Below are 13,296 nucleotides of genomic sequence, written 5' to 3'. Positions count from 1 at the left end.
AGCAGGGTCGATTAAAGGCTCACGGCTCGGCGATCTGCGGCACCGGGGAGAGGAGCAGGCACCGATTTTACGTCTCTCTCCGCTCTCTGATCCCAAAAGCCACGCCAACGCTAAAACGACGAAGACAAAAATAGCATGTGCTCTCCCCTCGGTGGGGGTCGCACAGACGCTGCATCTGGGTTCATCTATCAGCACTTTCCTTGTGCTTATCGCACTGCATTTGCGCGCCTCGACACATCTGTTTACTTGTGTGCTTCCTGTATTTCCTGGAAAAAAAACAAAAATACAAAAGACAGTTGGAAGTTTAATCCTCTCCAGCTGAGGTAAAATTTCTGAGAAAGATGGAGGTGTGGTTATTAACCAATGTGAGGAGGCAAAAAATCTTAGAGTGGTATTGCTGATCCCGGAGACGCACGTCAATGCCAATTATGATCCGAGACATATTACCCAATCCAATCCAACTGAACATAATGCTTCATATTCAACTTGTCCCGTCAAAAAGGAGGCCCTGGAGCCAATTATCCAACTGAAACGTTCGGAAACATTTTGAATCTAGTAAACGGCTCTTATCTGAATGGGTTCAACATCAGACAACCAAATGAGCCAACATTGACAAAAGACGTCATTACTGCCAGCAGTCACATCAACCATCTCCCTCCATATTACAGCAAAAATCCATACATAAAACACCCCCCCCCACCCCCAGCATGCGATCAGAAGGACTGAGACACGGGGATGAGCCTCAGCAAGGTGAGTCGCTCAGGCCTGATCCTTACACCTCTCCCATCAATCCTTCAGCATACAGAGGAAAATCCCCAAGTACACAGGGACTGGAATAATGGAGGTCTGAGCAGGTCTGAGCAGCAAGCCCACACTGTTATTAGTGCTGGGGCCAGGTTTAAAAAAAGAATGTCCAGCAGGAGAAAAGGCAGGATAACAGGGACTGCTACAGTCACTCGCATCTGAATGGGGGAGGTGAGAGCATCTGATTATCGTAAAAAATAATAATAATAAAAAAAAAAAAAAAACAAACGAAAGTCGCTGCCTTACGAGCAGATTTAGACAAACGTCTGTTGTGGATGACGGCGACCTAGATGGGTAAACAATCCAGCAGATTTCCTAGAGCGAAGAGAGCATCGCTCTGCAGACTGGCTCACCTCAGCGCAAATGGTAATGAGGGCCTCCGAAAGGCCCGTGCTCTCTGCTTAAATAAGAGCTGCGTTACAACAACGTGAAGGTTTTCATATTCTAAAATATAATTTACACCTCATCTGTACCATTAAACCTCCCACGAGAGTTACGGATTGCTCCTGCTCACGGTTTGCATTCAGAGAGTGCCAGCGCCTGTAAAAGTGCCATGCCTATGACAACATTATTAGGGGGTTACAGATGTTGGGACTGTTGGCGGCAGTTACTCTGTAGCGGCGGCGGCGGTCCCTCGGACCCCGTGACCGGACAGGGCCGCATCGGTAATTGCTCGCCTTGGGTGCTAATAAATTCCCACTGTCTCGGCGCTCCCTCCTTCCAGACGCTGTCACTGCGACAGTACTAAGTCCGGGGGTGAGAGACATCGCCGGCTTTCTGCACTTTGTACATGTGATGGCGGGCGGCCTCGGGCTCACAGATATCAGACAGTTTACGGTCATTTATATGAATAACTAAGGCCTTTTCTCCAGTCTAATCATGTCACACGCTGTCCTTAATTTTGAGTACGCTTGCAATGCTTCTGAACATTAAACCTTTATACAGCAATTTGTTTGTTTGCCTTATCGGTTTAACACTGCCTTATCACACTTGTGTCTGGCTATTGCACTGATGCAGCCCTGCTCTTTAAGGGTTAAGGGCACCTGCCAAAGAAAGCCATTCACAGAGTAGCGAATTTAACATGGTAACATTGCAGCTGAATTGGCTATATAATCTCCTCTGTCTCCTCAACCGTCAGCGGTGGTGACTATTCTGGTTATGCTGTGCACCAGCTAAGGGGGCGCTACACATTGGTGCTGGTTAAGGTGACCCACACTCCCCTCTGTACTGTAATGAGCTTTAAGATGCATGGAAGGCAGTATATACCAGTAAATGTGGTCCATTCTGCCAAAATAGATTCTCCCTTTTTAACCTACATTAGATTACTGCTTTTATGCAAGGCAAAAACACTTTCTGACTCACATTTAAAAACCATGAGCGAGTCTTGATATGGCATGAATCCAGACATGACATGAAAAACTACCCTCACAAAACCAGAACAAAAGCAAATCACAGAAACGTGTTAAATGCTATAATTACCTGCGCATAGCAATGCACAATTCATATTCATACTGATTATAGGTATATTTCATCGTTATTCAATTTTCCACTCAGACAGACTGCATCTCAGATTTCACCCATTATTTATTTCCTATTTTTATTTTGCTATAATTGCATTTGTTCAAACTGAGTCGCTGAAGACATTTACTATTTCAGGCGCAAGTACTGAACAAACATTCCCAGAACAATGGTTCAAAAACAGAACGTGCTAATTGAAATTTCATGTCTTGCAGTACAAGGGAAAGGGTGTTAAAAAATAAGCTCATGTGACTTGGGGGGGTGGGGGGAGGTTGGTGAAGGGGCCACATCCTAAAGTTAACCTAGTTTCTTGTGTCATGCTAAATTCTCTTGTTTTTGGCTGTGCACATGCTGACTATTAGCACTCTAATTTCAAATGTTGAAAAATGCATTCCCTCTTCCCTGCATTCATTACCTCTTTATTTTGACCAGTTTTTTTTTCCTTAAACTGTCAACAGAGTGTGAGCTTTGTCGAGAATTACACAAAAGAACATTGGTTAGGAAATGCAAAGCAACACAAGGCTTTGTTTGCAGAAATAAAATAACATAATGGATAAAAAAGTCATCATATACTAACTGCTGTAGAGCTTCATCTAAGTAACCTTTTGACAAAAATAGGGGTCTTTCTTTAGGCAAACACCTGCGGTAGGGGCCAGGTAATCTGACATATACCAATAAAGAAATCCAATGCCTAATTTACTACTTACTGCTGCACATGTGGTATAAAGGGTTAAGAGAAGATGTAAAAAGTAAAACTGGAATCACTACTAGTCACTGAATTTGGACCTGGGTAGACAGAGATTACCGAGCAGCACTTTATTCCATGGCTTTGTCCTTTATTGTCTTCTTCCACTCCCTGCATTGACCGCAGAGTCAACTTTCAATAAGACGACTGGCTTGGCAACCTAGCTTTTCAATCGCAACCTGGTGGGATTCTTTCAGAAATTAATCTCCCATCGGATATGAATCTTTTCAGCCGCTTCTACTCCCGAACTCTATTACCGTGGCGACCCTTATCTCCGTCCTTCCATCTGCCTGACTATGCACTATCTGCTAACCTACATTCAGGGCTTAAGACATCCTCTGTGGCCAAGGGGCAACAATAGGCACTTGTATCCCTGCCTGCTGGCCGGGAAACAATTTAATTATGTGATCATTCTCTCTCTCTTTCTCTCTCTCTCTCTCTCTCTCTCTCTCTCTCTCTCTCTCTCTCTCTCTCTTTGGGGGTCCTTCTGGTCCAATGCGACAACCATCCAGCGACAAGTGTGGGACAACAGACAGCTGTGAGGGGCTGATCCAACAATCTGACAGAAAGAACCGCGGGGCTCCGTGCCCCGACGTAACTCTGGGAGTAATGAAATCGTTGTCACGTTTTCGACACGTTTTCGACACGTTTTCCCCCATCCCCAGACAAAGGAGCATTCCTCACGTGGGCTGTAATAACCTCACACGAGTGCACCCCGCCTGAGGCGCACCCCTTGATCCTGAGGCTGGGATAATGACTTGGCTGGTGACCGGCTGAACCCCTCTTCCCCATTACGTGAGTGGCTCTCTGGGTCTGAGGATGGAGGGGAGGGTCAGCCCTTGATCAGCGGCGGTGAGAGACGCCAGCGGCCTCTCTGGCCCGGCGCTGTCATTAACAAAAAAACAAAACAAAAAAAAAAAAAAGGTGCCTCTCATCTTTTATAATGAGCGCCGCTCCCGAGTGCGCTCGACGCCTGCCGGTTTCCATGCAAACACTGACGACGGCGTTCCTTTAAAACTGCATGGACCTAATTAACCAGCCCTGAGAGGCACCTTCTCCCCAAGGCTACAACCAAGCGCTGCATTCACCTTACCGCAACAAACCAAGCACCCCCCAGCCCTTCCTGGGCCGCGGCCACTTCTTATATTAAAGAATGTGGTCCTGAAAGGAAAAGACCTGGCATTCAAGATCATTACAGTTCACTCCGGATCACTCAAAACAGTTTCTGCACCACAGGGTTGTATTGCTCGTTATCCTTGATGGCTAACAATCAAAATCACAACTGTAACAGTAACCCTTAATTAAGTCATGTAGTTATTTGATTTCAAGGGGCGCTGAAGCCGCGGTTGAAACGCGGACCGCGTCTTTAGCGCAGAGGGAGCGGCGTGGACTTGGCAAAGGTGCGCTGCTCCAAACTCCGAGAGATGAGGCTGTGAGATTAGCCTCCCTTGTAGGACCCTAATTATCTTGTCACTCAGATCTGCCCTCGTCAGAGAGATATTGACAGTCAAGGTTAGAGTACAGTCTGTCCTAAAGGAGGAGGGGTGGAGGGGTGGCGGCGGGGGGGTTTGGCAGGTCTCTTACATGCTTCTCCCCTTCGATCCTCTTGTCAGCCAACTGCACTGCCTCGAGGTACTTAAAATGCAGCTCCATCAGTCTGTCGACCTGTGAGGAAGACCGAGAAGACATCAGTCACACACGCGCGTGTACACACACACACACACACGCACGTGCACGCACGAACACACCTGGAGGCAAATTTACAAAACCTACAACTGCCACAGGAACAGCAAAGGGAACTAATCTTGCTATATTAAAATGAAGCAGCTGTTTAAGACAAGCACAGGACTGAGCACAGGTGGAACAATCCCTTCCAGTTGGGACACAACAGTCTTTTCCCGGCTCTACAATGAAGCTATTAGCGATGGAAGAGAAATGTTACTTTTTTACACCCTACAGCTGACTTGCAAACAGTTATAATGTTCCACGACCCTTTTCCTAGGACTGAAATCACGCCTGGGTGAAGACACGTTCGGCAACAGCTAAAGGCCCCGACATGCGCAGTGGGAGCAGGCTTTGCCCCTGGTAGATTATATTACAAACTGTCGCTTGAAATTACCAGCCAGAGGAGGGAAGGGGGCAAGTCTCTGCGAACATCCTTCAGGCGGTGGCGGAATTCCGCCCTGGCGTTGTAAATGAGACTTTCTCGCAGGATCGATAGGAAAGCCATTACTCCTAACCGATCGCAGGCTGATCGATGCGCTCTGCGATTCGCACGCCACCCTGCTGTATAGAGATTTCAACGCGGGGCTCTCCATGGTAACGCGGGTTACCAAAGGCAGTGGGACGGGGCGGGCTGGTGCGGCGCTCCGCCCCGCCCACATTCCCAAAAACCCGGGCATCACGCCAAATGCGCTGTGCCTCGAAGAGGCCGGGACGTGCTGGGAAAAGGTGTCGCCAGTTAGCAAAGAAAATGAGAAACGCGGGAAATTAGTTGCACACTCTTCTTGCCCCACCCTCCTCTGGCGCTGTTTTCTTTAGAAAAGAAATTTTAACCACTACACACAAATCACAAATCACAAATCACAAATCGCTTACCATCCCAGGGTGGAGGAGTGTAACATGAATTACTATGTAATATATGTATTCTGCCAATCAGAGACACATAACTTCAGTTCGAAACATTTACTTCAATATTGCACCCTAAAATATTCATAAGGCATGTTGCAGTGTACCATTTCCACAGGAAACAAAAACAACATACAGGGGATTTAATGGGAAACGTCTACCCTCATCAGCGCATGAGCCTACATTAATTCAAACAAAGGCATCCGGCATGACACGTCTCCTGCTGGTGTAAATGAAAACTTGCAGACTGTGCCACAATGGCAGCGAGGCACGGCCAAAGAGCCTGGGCTGTGAATTCTTACCTTCTCACTGTCGTTTTCTGTGAACTTGTTGAGGAGCCTTGATCTCTGTTGGGCTTTTAGGTTCCTCAGCATCGAGGCTATAATGGAACACACGTGTTCTGCAAAAAAAGAAAAATAGAAAAGAAGGAAAAAGGTGATAAATGCTATTGCTTTAACTCACATGGGTCTGCTTCTAATGTAATGGCATACAGCTTTCTGTCAAAGCTTTTAGAGTCTTGACTCAGAAAGGCTATGTCTTTAGCAGACGCAGTAATGGGAAACTCACTCTACTCACTACCCAGACCTGCAATGGTCTTGCCCTTGTGTTCCCTCTAAGCTTTTAGAGAGCTTTCAGTCTTAACTCAGCAAGGATACAGTACATTTCCCCTAAGAAAGGGTGCACATAGAATGCCAGGTGCACATAGAATGAAATCCACTCACTGAATTGCAGGGGTACTCTTTCGCTGTATACCAGTATATTAAATAAACTCAGAAAGCTAAAAATGAAATGACACTGTCATTGCACATTAAGTACTTGTTTCCAGCATATGATGCTTAGATTCCACAGCTGAATACGAGACAATGAGCGATCATAACCAGACAGGTAAGGTTGACAATCTGCCATTCATTTTCTGAAATAGATAAAAGCATCTCCCTAGGGTTATACTGGATTTTTAGAGGTGGAGTTTTGATTGAGATGTGTGTGTGTGTGTGTGTGTGTGTATTCATGTGCATATATATTTTTAAATGAAATGCCTGAGAGGAACCCTGGAGGGGAAAGCAATGTTCAGAGAAGCCTGCAGCAGAGATCATTTAAGGTACATCATTTCATGTCATTTGCTTTCCTGACATTGAGTTCCTCTAGATTTTTTTCATCGGCAAGATGGGTTAAGAAATAAGGCTGTATTTCAGTAATCCCCAAACGCACGTCATGCAGTATTTCCATCAGGGTTTTCCAAAGGTAATAATCTCCGTGTTCAATTCAATAGACAGACAGACCTTGGTCTTGAGGAAGTGCAACTTTTTTGCAGTATATTCTTACACAGTATTATTTGTTAAATTCGGGCAATGCCAAACTCACAATGATTAAAAATAAAAAAACAACAAATTTATATTCCCTGCATGAGAATGAATGAATTTTCTTGTGTGGTTCCAAACCGCATTCAGATGGATATACACATTGCACAGACTGCATGACCTAGTACTTCACTGAATTGGCACAGTTTCTCTTGATAATCTGAGTGAACACATTTCTTCTATCTTTGGTCAAATACGCACTAAGCTTGGCTGTGATCATGGAATATTCTCCCAGTGACAGATTCATTCGTCTTACAGTTTTTGAGCAGGTAATTCACACAGAAACTATTGCTTGTGCCTGTGGGTACTAGTCTGTTTATCGCTGTGAAATGATACTGCTGGCCGTACAGGGAACATTGCACTTGCATCATTTTTTAATTGAAACAACGTTTTATGCCAAAGAAATAGAGCAGACACACATTCAGTAATGTGAATTATGTGCTGTTTAACAGAAACCTGAATCTGAGGAAACACTATTCAGATGTAATGATGTGATTATTTGCATAAATAGGGATGTGTTGTCAGTCTCTCCTGTTTGGTTCCACCGGACCTTGAGTTCAGTGGTCCTGAACCATCCAGGAAAACAGACCATAATGATAGTCCACAGTATGAATCTGCATTTCAAATTGTTTAGTATTCAAATATCCTATGGTTCTAAAGACTGGACATTGTATATATCAAATCCTGGTCTTTCTCTGTAAATGACAACTCCCCACAAAGAGATCAGCATAAACTCACAAAGAAAAAATAATGAAAATTAATAATGTCTTTTAGTGTGGGTTATTAAGTCTATGAGGGAGAGCCTATTAGACTAAAACTTTTTTGATAATTAACAAGCAGTCAAACATGGATCCCGATAGTGGATTACTAATTTCAAGGACAAAAAGAGTAACTGATAGAGCCTTTCACATTTAGATGTACCTTTATCAGAATGTCATCATTCTGCTGCCATTTCTGGAAACAACCTTAACCGTGACATGGTAGGTAGCCCAAGATGTCACATCATGGTATCGGTGCTGCTGTGGCTGAATATGCCTGATTTTTCACTAAAAATGGTGCTCGCTGTCTTACGGCCGTTTATTCATTCAGTACATGTCCTGATGATTGATATGGGAGGTCCCTAGATATCCAGACCTCTGCTCTAACAGGCACATAGAATAATGCTAATTACACCATTCGACTTCAACAGGTTTTGGCGGTTGCTAGGCAACAAGTGCAAGAGTCAATCCTGTTTTCCCCCCCCCCAAAAATGACAAAAAAGGTACGCAGCCAAGTCCCTCATGTTGCTCTTCAAAAAATGATATTTGATCGTACAGAGAGTGATATAAATTGAAAAACCTGTCACTCGCCTTTGTCTGTGGTACAGAACGTTAAACAGAATGATCACTGCCACTGTGATGCATTGAAGATCCCAGTCTCACAACATGAGTGAGAGCCTAATCTTTAAAATGTGAAAGGCAGATGAAGCACTGAAAATGCAGAATGCGCTTTCCTTGTGACTAATCGTGACAATATCACTGCAACGTGTACCAGGTCTGAGAGGGGATTCGGACTCCACAGGGACCCTCTAATGTAAGAGTGACCCTTTTTTAGTTAGAAAGCGACTGACAGCTTAATTCACGTTATCAGACGTGTGGAACCAAAGCCGTATCCTAGAGTGGCAAGCCCTGGAGCGATTGGCTGAGGTGTTTCAGAGTCTCGGTTAAGCTGGCAGGTATAATTTGATCCTGGGAGGAAGTGCTCTCACTCCAATGAATTGGATGCTTAAAGGGCTGTGGCCCTGTTGGTGTTTGCAATGAGTGATTGATTTGTTTGTGCAGGTGAATGATATACCGTATTTTCGCTCCTATAATGTTTCTCTTCTTGTATAAGTTCTCATAACAGACCCTGTTTAACACTGCACACTAGTGGTAATGTTAAATCTGAGATTGTATTCAACAAACTGAAAATGTATTCAATGTTCTCCAAAAAGCAATATTAATTGTAATAAATACCAAGAATAGAATACAGATTTGACAGAAATTCAGTTTTCCATCCACTAATTCAGACAATTTGTTTTGACCAACACCGAGGGAAAACATTATATATATATATATATATATATATATATATATATATATATATATATATATATATATATATATATATATATATAGTTATACATGACATATGTAATAACTGTACAATATCCTTGTATCCTATTCACAGGTAGAGGAGGAAGAATTGTTTGTGTAGAGAAATAAGAACTAATCGAAGAAGAGAAAGAAGAATCGTCAATAGGGGAGCAGCACTAAACAACAATGCATTTCTGCTATCTGGAGACAAAAAGAGTGTTGAAGGGAAAATGGCAGCAATGCAGAAGTTTTTGAAAGGACAAGTGAACAATGTCAGATAAATGGGCTCATACAGTTGCCAACTTTGGTCAGATGGCTGGAGTGAGATTTTTAATTTGACTGTACCTTGCACACGCATGCACACACTTTTTGTGGATACTCCCACAAGTTAGTTTTCATTCTGAGCCAGTTGGCTTGTCAGGTGGTTCACTAGAAAGCATTGTAAGTTGGTACATAGCAAAGTGCCAACTCTCAGGCCATCTACATCATTACCTTGCTACCCAGCTATAGCTAATTAGCTAGTTTTTTTGGCTAGTTATCTCACTAGAAAAAGTCACGAGCTAGTTATGAAGTCACACTATAGCCAGTTTACACTATAGCCAGCTAAAGCTCTAGCCAGCAAATTCTGTTTTCAGCCAGTTATCTTGTTTTGCTAGTCCAGTCGTACTTTACACAAAAGATCCGTGAAGAGATCTGGAGTGAGACTCTGGAAGGAAGTGTGAAATTGAAGCGTGAAAGTGATTTCACAATAAGAACAAAAGTAGCTTAAAATACTATAGTCACAGTGCATGAATGTGGGGGGGGGGGTTGAGTTATGAGGAATTAATATTAGGCATCAAAAGGCCTGCACGCAGTTTGCGGCACGGTTGGGTTTTCACACCGAAAGCAAGCTGTTCCAATTTGTCACCTCTGGAATTGAAAATGTACTGTAATGAGAGAAAATACACAACAGTTATTCTCTAAAGTATAGTTGTTGCTGTCCTGCCATTTTTAATGAGATACACCTTTATATTCATGATATAATCTCATTAGCAAATCCAAGCTGCTTGCTAAAAATAGTGGACAGTACTGTAGGCAGCTGCTCTTTTAAGTAAAGCTGCAACAGTGAAGCATTTTCTAGTTTCTCATGTTAGTTTTTTCCCCCATCAGCAATATTCCCTCCTTTGTTTCTTTCAGAGTTCAATCCAAACAGTGAGAAAACTTCACAACTCTTCAAAACTTAAATCAATACACCTGGGGAAAGTGAGCGGTATAAAAGTGAAGATTGATTTCAATTGATGTAGAAATGCTCATTCAACACAGAAAACATATTTGTGATGGACGGCGAAAATTCATACGGCCCAGTAAGACAACACTAATCCTTTGAAGGATGTAGCAGCCGGCATTTGAGGAGCCTTTAAAGTTTTTCAACACAGAGGAAAACCAAAGTAAACAAAGCTAAAACGAAACAACAGCTGTTTATCTAGGTCTTGTAAACCATAAGCACGGCAACAAAAATAAGTCTGTGCTGTCTTTAAATGCAGCACTTGAGTTTTGTTAAGATGACAAGCTGCTCAACAGGACTGGCTATGAGAAAGTTACTTGGAACATGGCAACCGGATCTCAATGGAAACTTCAAACACAATGCGCACATGTAATTCCAAATACGTCTTAGTTAAACAGCTAACACTCTGACGATAGTATATTTATTTGTAGTTGATCTACGTTATGCACAAGAAATGGCAAGATTTCACCAGACTTTCATAAAAATGCAGCTTAACTGTGTCACCTGTTCAGACGTTAACATCATAATAGACCGGTGATACTAGTCCCCCTGCAACTGCATTTTCCTCACGGTAAATAAACGGGGCGGCTGACGGACACACTAAGCTGCTTCCGCGCGGTAAGTAAGCGGGAAGGGGCCCGATGCATCAAAGGGGCCGAGCAGGAGAGCAGTCTCAGCACTCCGCCTCCCACGCCGGTGTCATCGCTACGCTATCTGTGGGATGAATTAGAACTTCATTAGACTCTGAATAAATACTGTCTTTGATGAGGGATCGGGGCGGTGAGCTCTATCTCCGCTGCGAGGAGCGCGTAGCGGCGGTGCGCAGATAAGTGCATTATCTGTTGGCCTCGCCCGGGGCCGTGGCTCCGTCATACAGACAGGGGGGGGAGAGAGGCTGGCAAAAAGCGCTAACTGATGCGGTCGCCGCACGGCCTCACTCCGGCGTAATAATGGGAAAGCCATTAGCGAAAAGGGAGGGGGCTGGGACGCGTGCATCGTGACAACCTGACCTTCAGAAGCAATGATTTCCACAACTGTGCTAAAAGCTTTTAGGGCCTTGAATTAACAGAGCATTTCCAACCATACTGTATTTTAAAGGGCATTTTTTGTGATCATTGTACTATATGTCTTATGTCAGCTGAGTGTGGGTGGGTGTGTGTGTGCGCATGTGTGTGTGTGTGGGTGGGTGTGTGTGTGTGTGTGTGTGTGTGTGTGTGTGTGTGTGTGTGTGTGTGTGTGTGTGTGTGTGTGTGTGTGTGTGTGAGAGAGAGAGAGAGAGAGAGAGAGAGAGAGAGAGAGAGAGAGAGAGAGCGAGAGAGATTTCTTTCCATAATCAACACCTCAGCCAGTTGGCATTAGTTGATTTCACATGTTAATTTGGTATTAAAAGGGTTAATTTAAGATTTTACCATTCACTCTCTAAAAACAGTACAAAATACACTATTTTTGTACAATATGTTCTTTTAAAATGGCACAGCTGCGCACATTGCTTTCTCTTACACATTCTCTTACATCTTTGCTTTCTCTTACACATTTCCACATAGTGAAACAGTCATGGTTCACAGCTATTTAAGTCCACCTGGTTTGAATATTTATCAATAGAATGATTCTGCAAACGTTTTTCAACATAATTTTTTTCCCCTACTTTTTCAAACCTCAACACAAAACAAATCATTATGAGCTGAATTACCCAGTATTAGCTCTCTGTCAAGCATTTGCTAACAAGTCATTAGTCTGGCAAAACAGTTGACGATTCCTTTAAATAATGATTAATAGGAATTCATTTGCTCAAGAGTATACCGCTTTAACATGGAGAGGTCCAGCAGAGATGACCTACCCAAAGGCCTACAAGAACAAAATCGGGAGTAAATCACTCCCTTGCATCTGGATTAGGTATTATTCCAGCCTCAGAAAGGATTGATCGCCCAAAATCAGAAGTGTTGCATGTAAGCCTACAATGGGCACAATGAAAACGAAAGAAAATTCTCCCGCGTGAAACCGAAGGGAGTGAAAATAATTAAGGAGCTGTTCGGCGTGCAGCGGAACAGGTGACGCTCAGCTTGAAGAATTGCCCAATGAGACCTAGGTGCGACAAGGGATTACAGAGCTCATTATTTCCCCGTGAAGGGATATTAAACAGAAGAACCAACAGTTAAAAAAAAAAAAGAAAAAAAAACACCTGTCTCAAACGGCTCTTTGTTCAGCGTCCTGGCAGTAACCACTCAGGGGGGTCTCGTCGCGGGGAAGCCAGCGGGCACATTTTGACGCAGCTACAGCCAGTGTTTGACAAACTCTAATTACATTCCGCCCCGCTTCGCCCGTAATGGGAGGGAATGCAGATGAGGTGAGGGTGTGTGTGTGTGTGTGTGTGTGTGTGTGTGTGTGTGTGTGTGTGTGTGTGTGTGTGTGTGTGTGTGTGTGTGTGTGTGTGTGTGTGTGTGTGTGTGTGTGCGCATCTGTGCAGAAACGCGGCGGGGAGCCTGGCGCTGCCCGCTCCTGATCCGCCGCTAACGCGCGCCCTGTCAGCGGCGACAACTGACAGCTGTAAACATTCTCCTCGTCACGGCTCCCTGCCACCGAGAGGGGCTAATTAGAAATGTTAATGGGGGGACAAACGGCCGAGTCCCCGGGAAAAAGGCAGTGACAACGCAGAGCGTTCTGCTGGCATAATGACTGGAATAATGGCGGCATTAGCCGGACTGGGTGCGAATGTTTGGGTTTAAAAATACATGCAAATGAGCCAAGTAATGCACACTGCTCCATTATCACATTGCTACTGTCGTTTTTTTCTTATTAGTCAGACCTTTTTGTAGGGGTTAGGCAGTATCTGCATAGTGTGGGGACTGCATTCAGATAACTCTGTGA

General features: G+C 44.0%; 1 protein-coding gene across 1 annotated transcript in view; it reads right to left on the bottom strand.

Moving 5' to 3' along the window:
* ctnnbl1 (catenin, beta like 1) overlaps positions 1 to 13,296 on the bottom strand; it is a 45,286-nt gene that overhangs the window by 9,182 nt on the left and 22,808 nt on the right. The window contains exons 12-13 of the mRNA XM_036533733.1: positions 5,998 to 6,095; positions 4,652 to 4,732 (exon numbers count right to left, since the gene is read on the bottom strand). Of these exons, the coding sequence (XP_036389626.1) occupies positions 4,652 to 4,732; positions 5,998 to 6,095 (179 nt within the window). The remainder of the gene's footprint in view (positions 1 to 4,651; positions 4,733 to 5,997; positions 6,096 to 13,296) is intronic.

Source organism: Megalops cyprinoides, chromosome 7, assembly GCF_013368585.1.
Source record: "Megalops cyprinoides isolate fMegCyp1 chromosome 7, fMegCyp1.pri, whole genome shotgun sequence".
Lineage (NCBI taxonomy): Eukaryota > Metazoa > Chordata > Actinopteri > Elopiformes > Megalopidae > Megalops > Megalops cyprinoides.
The sequence above is the reverse complement of the archived record's forward strand: the minus strand, read 5'-3'. Positions and strand labels throughout refer to the sequence as shown.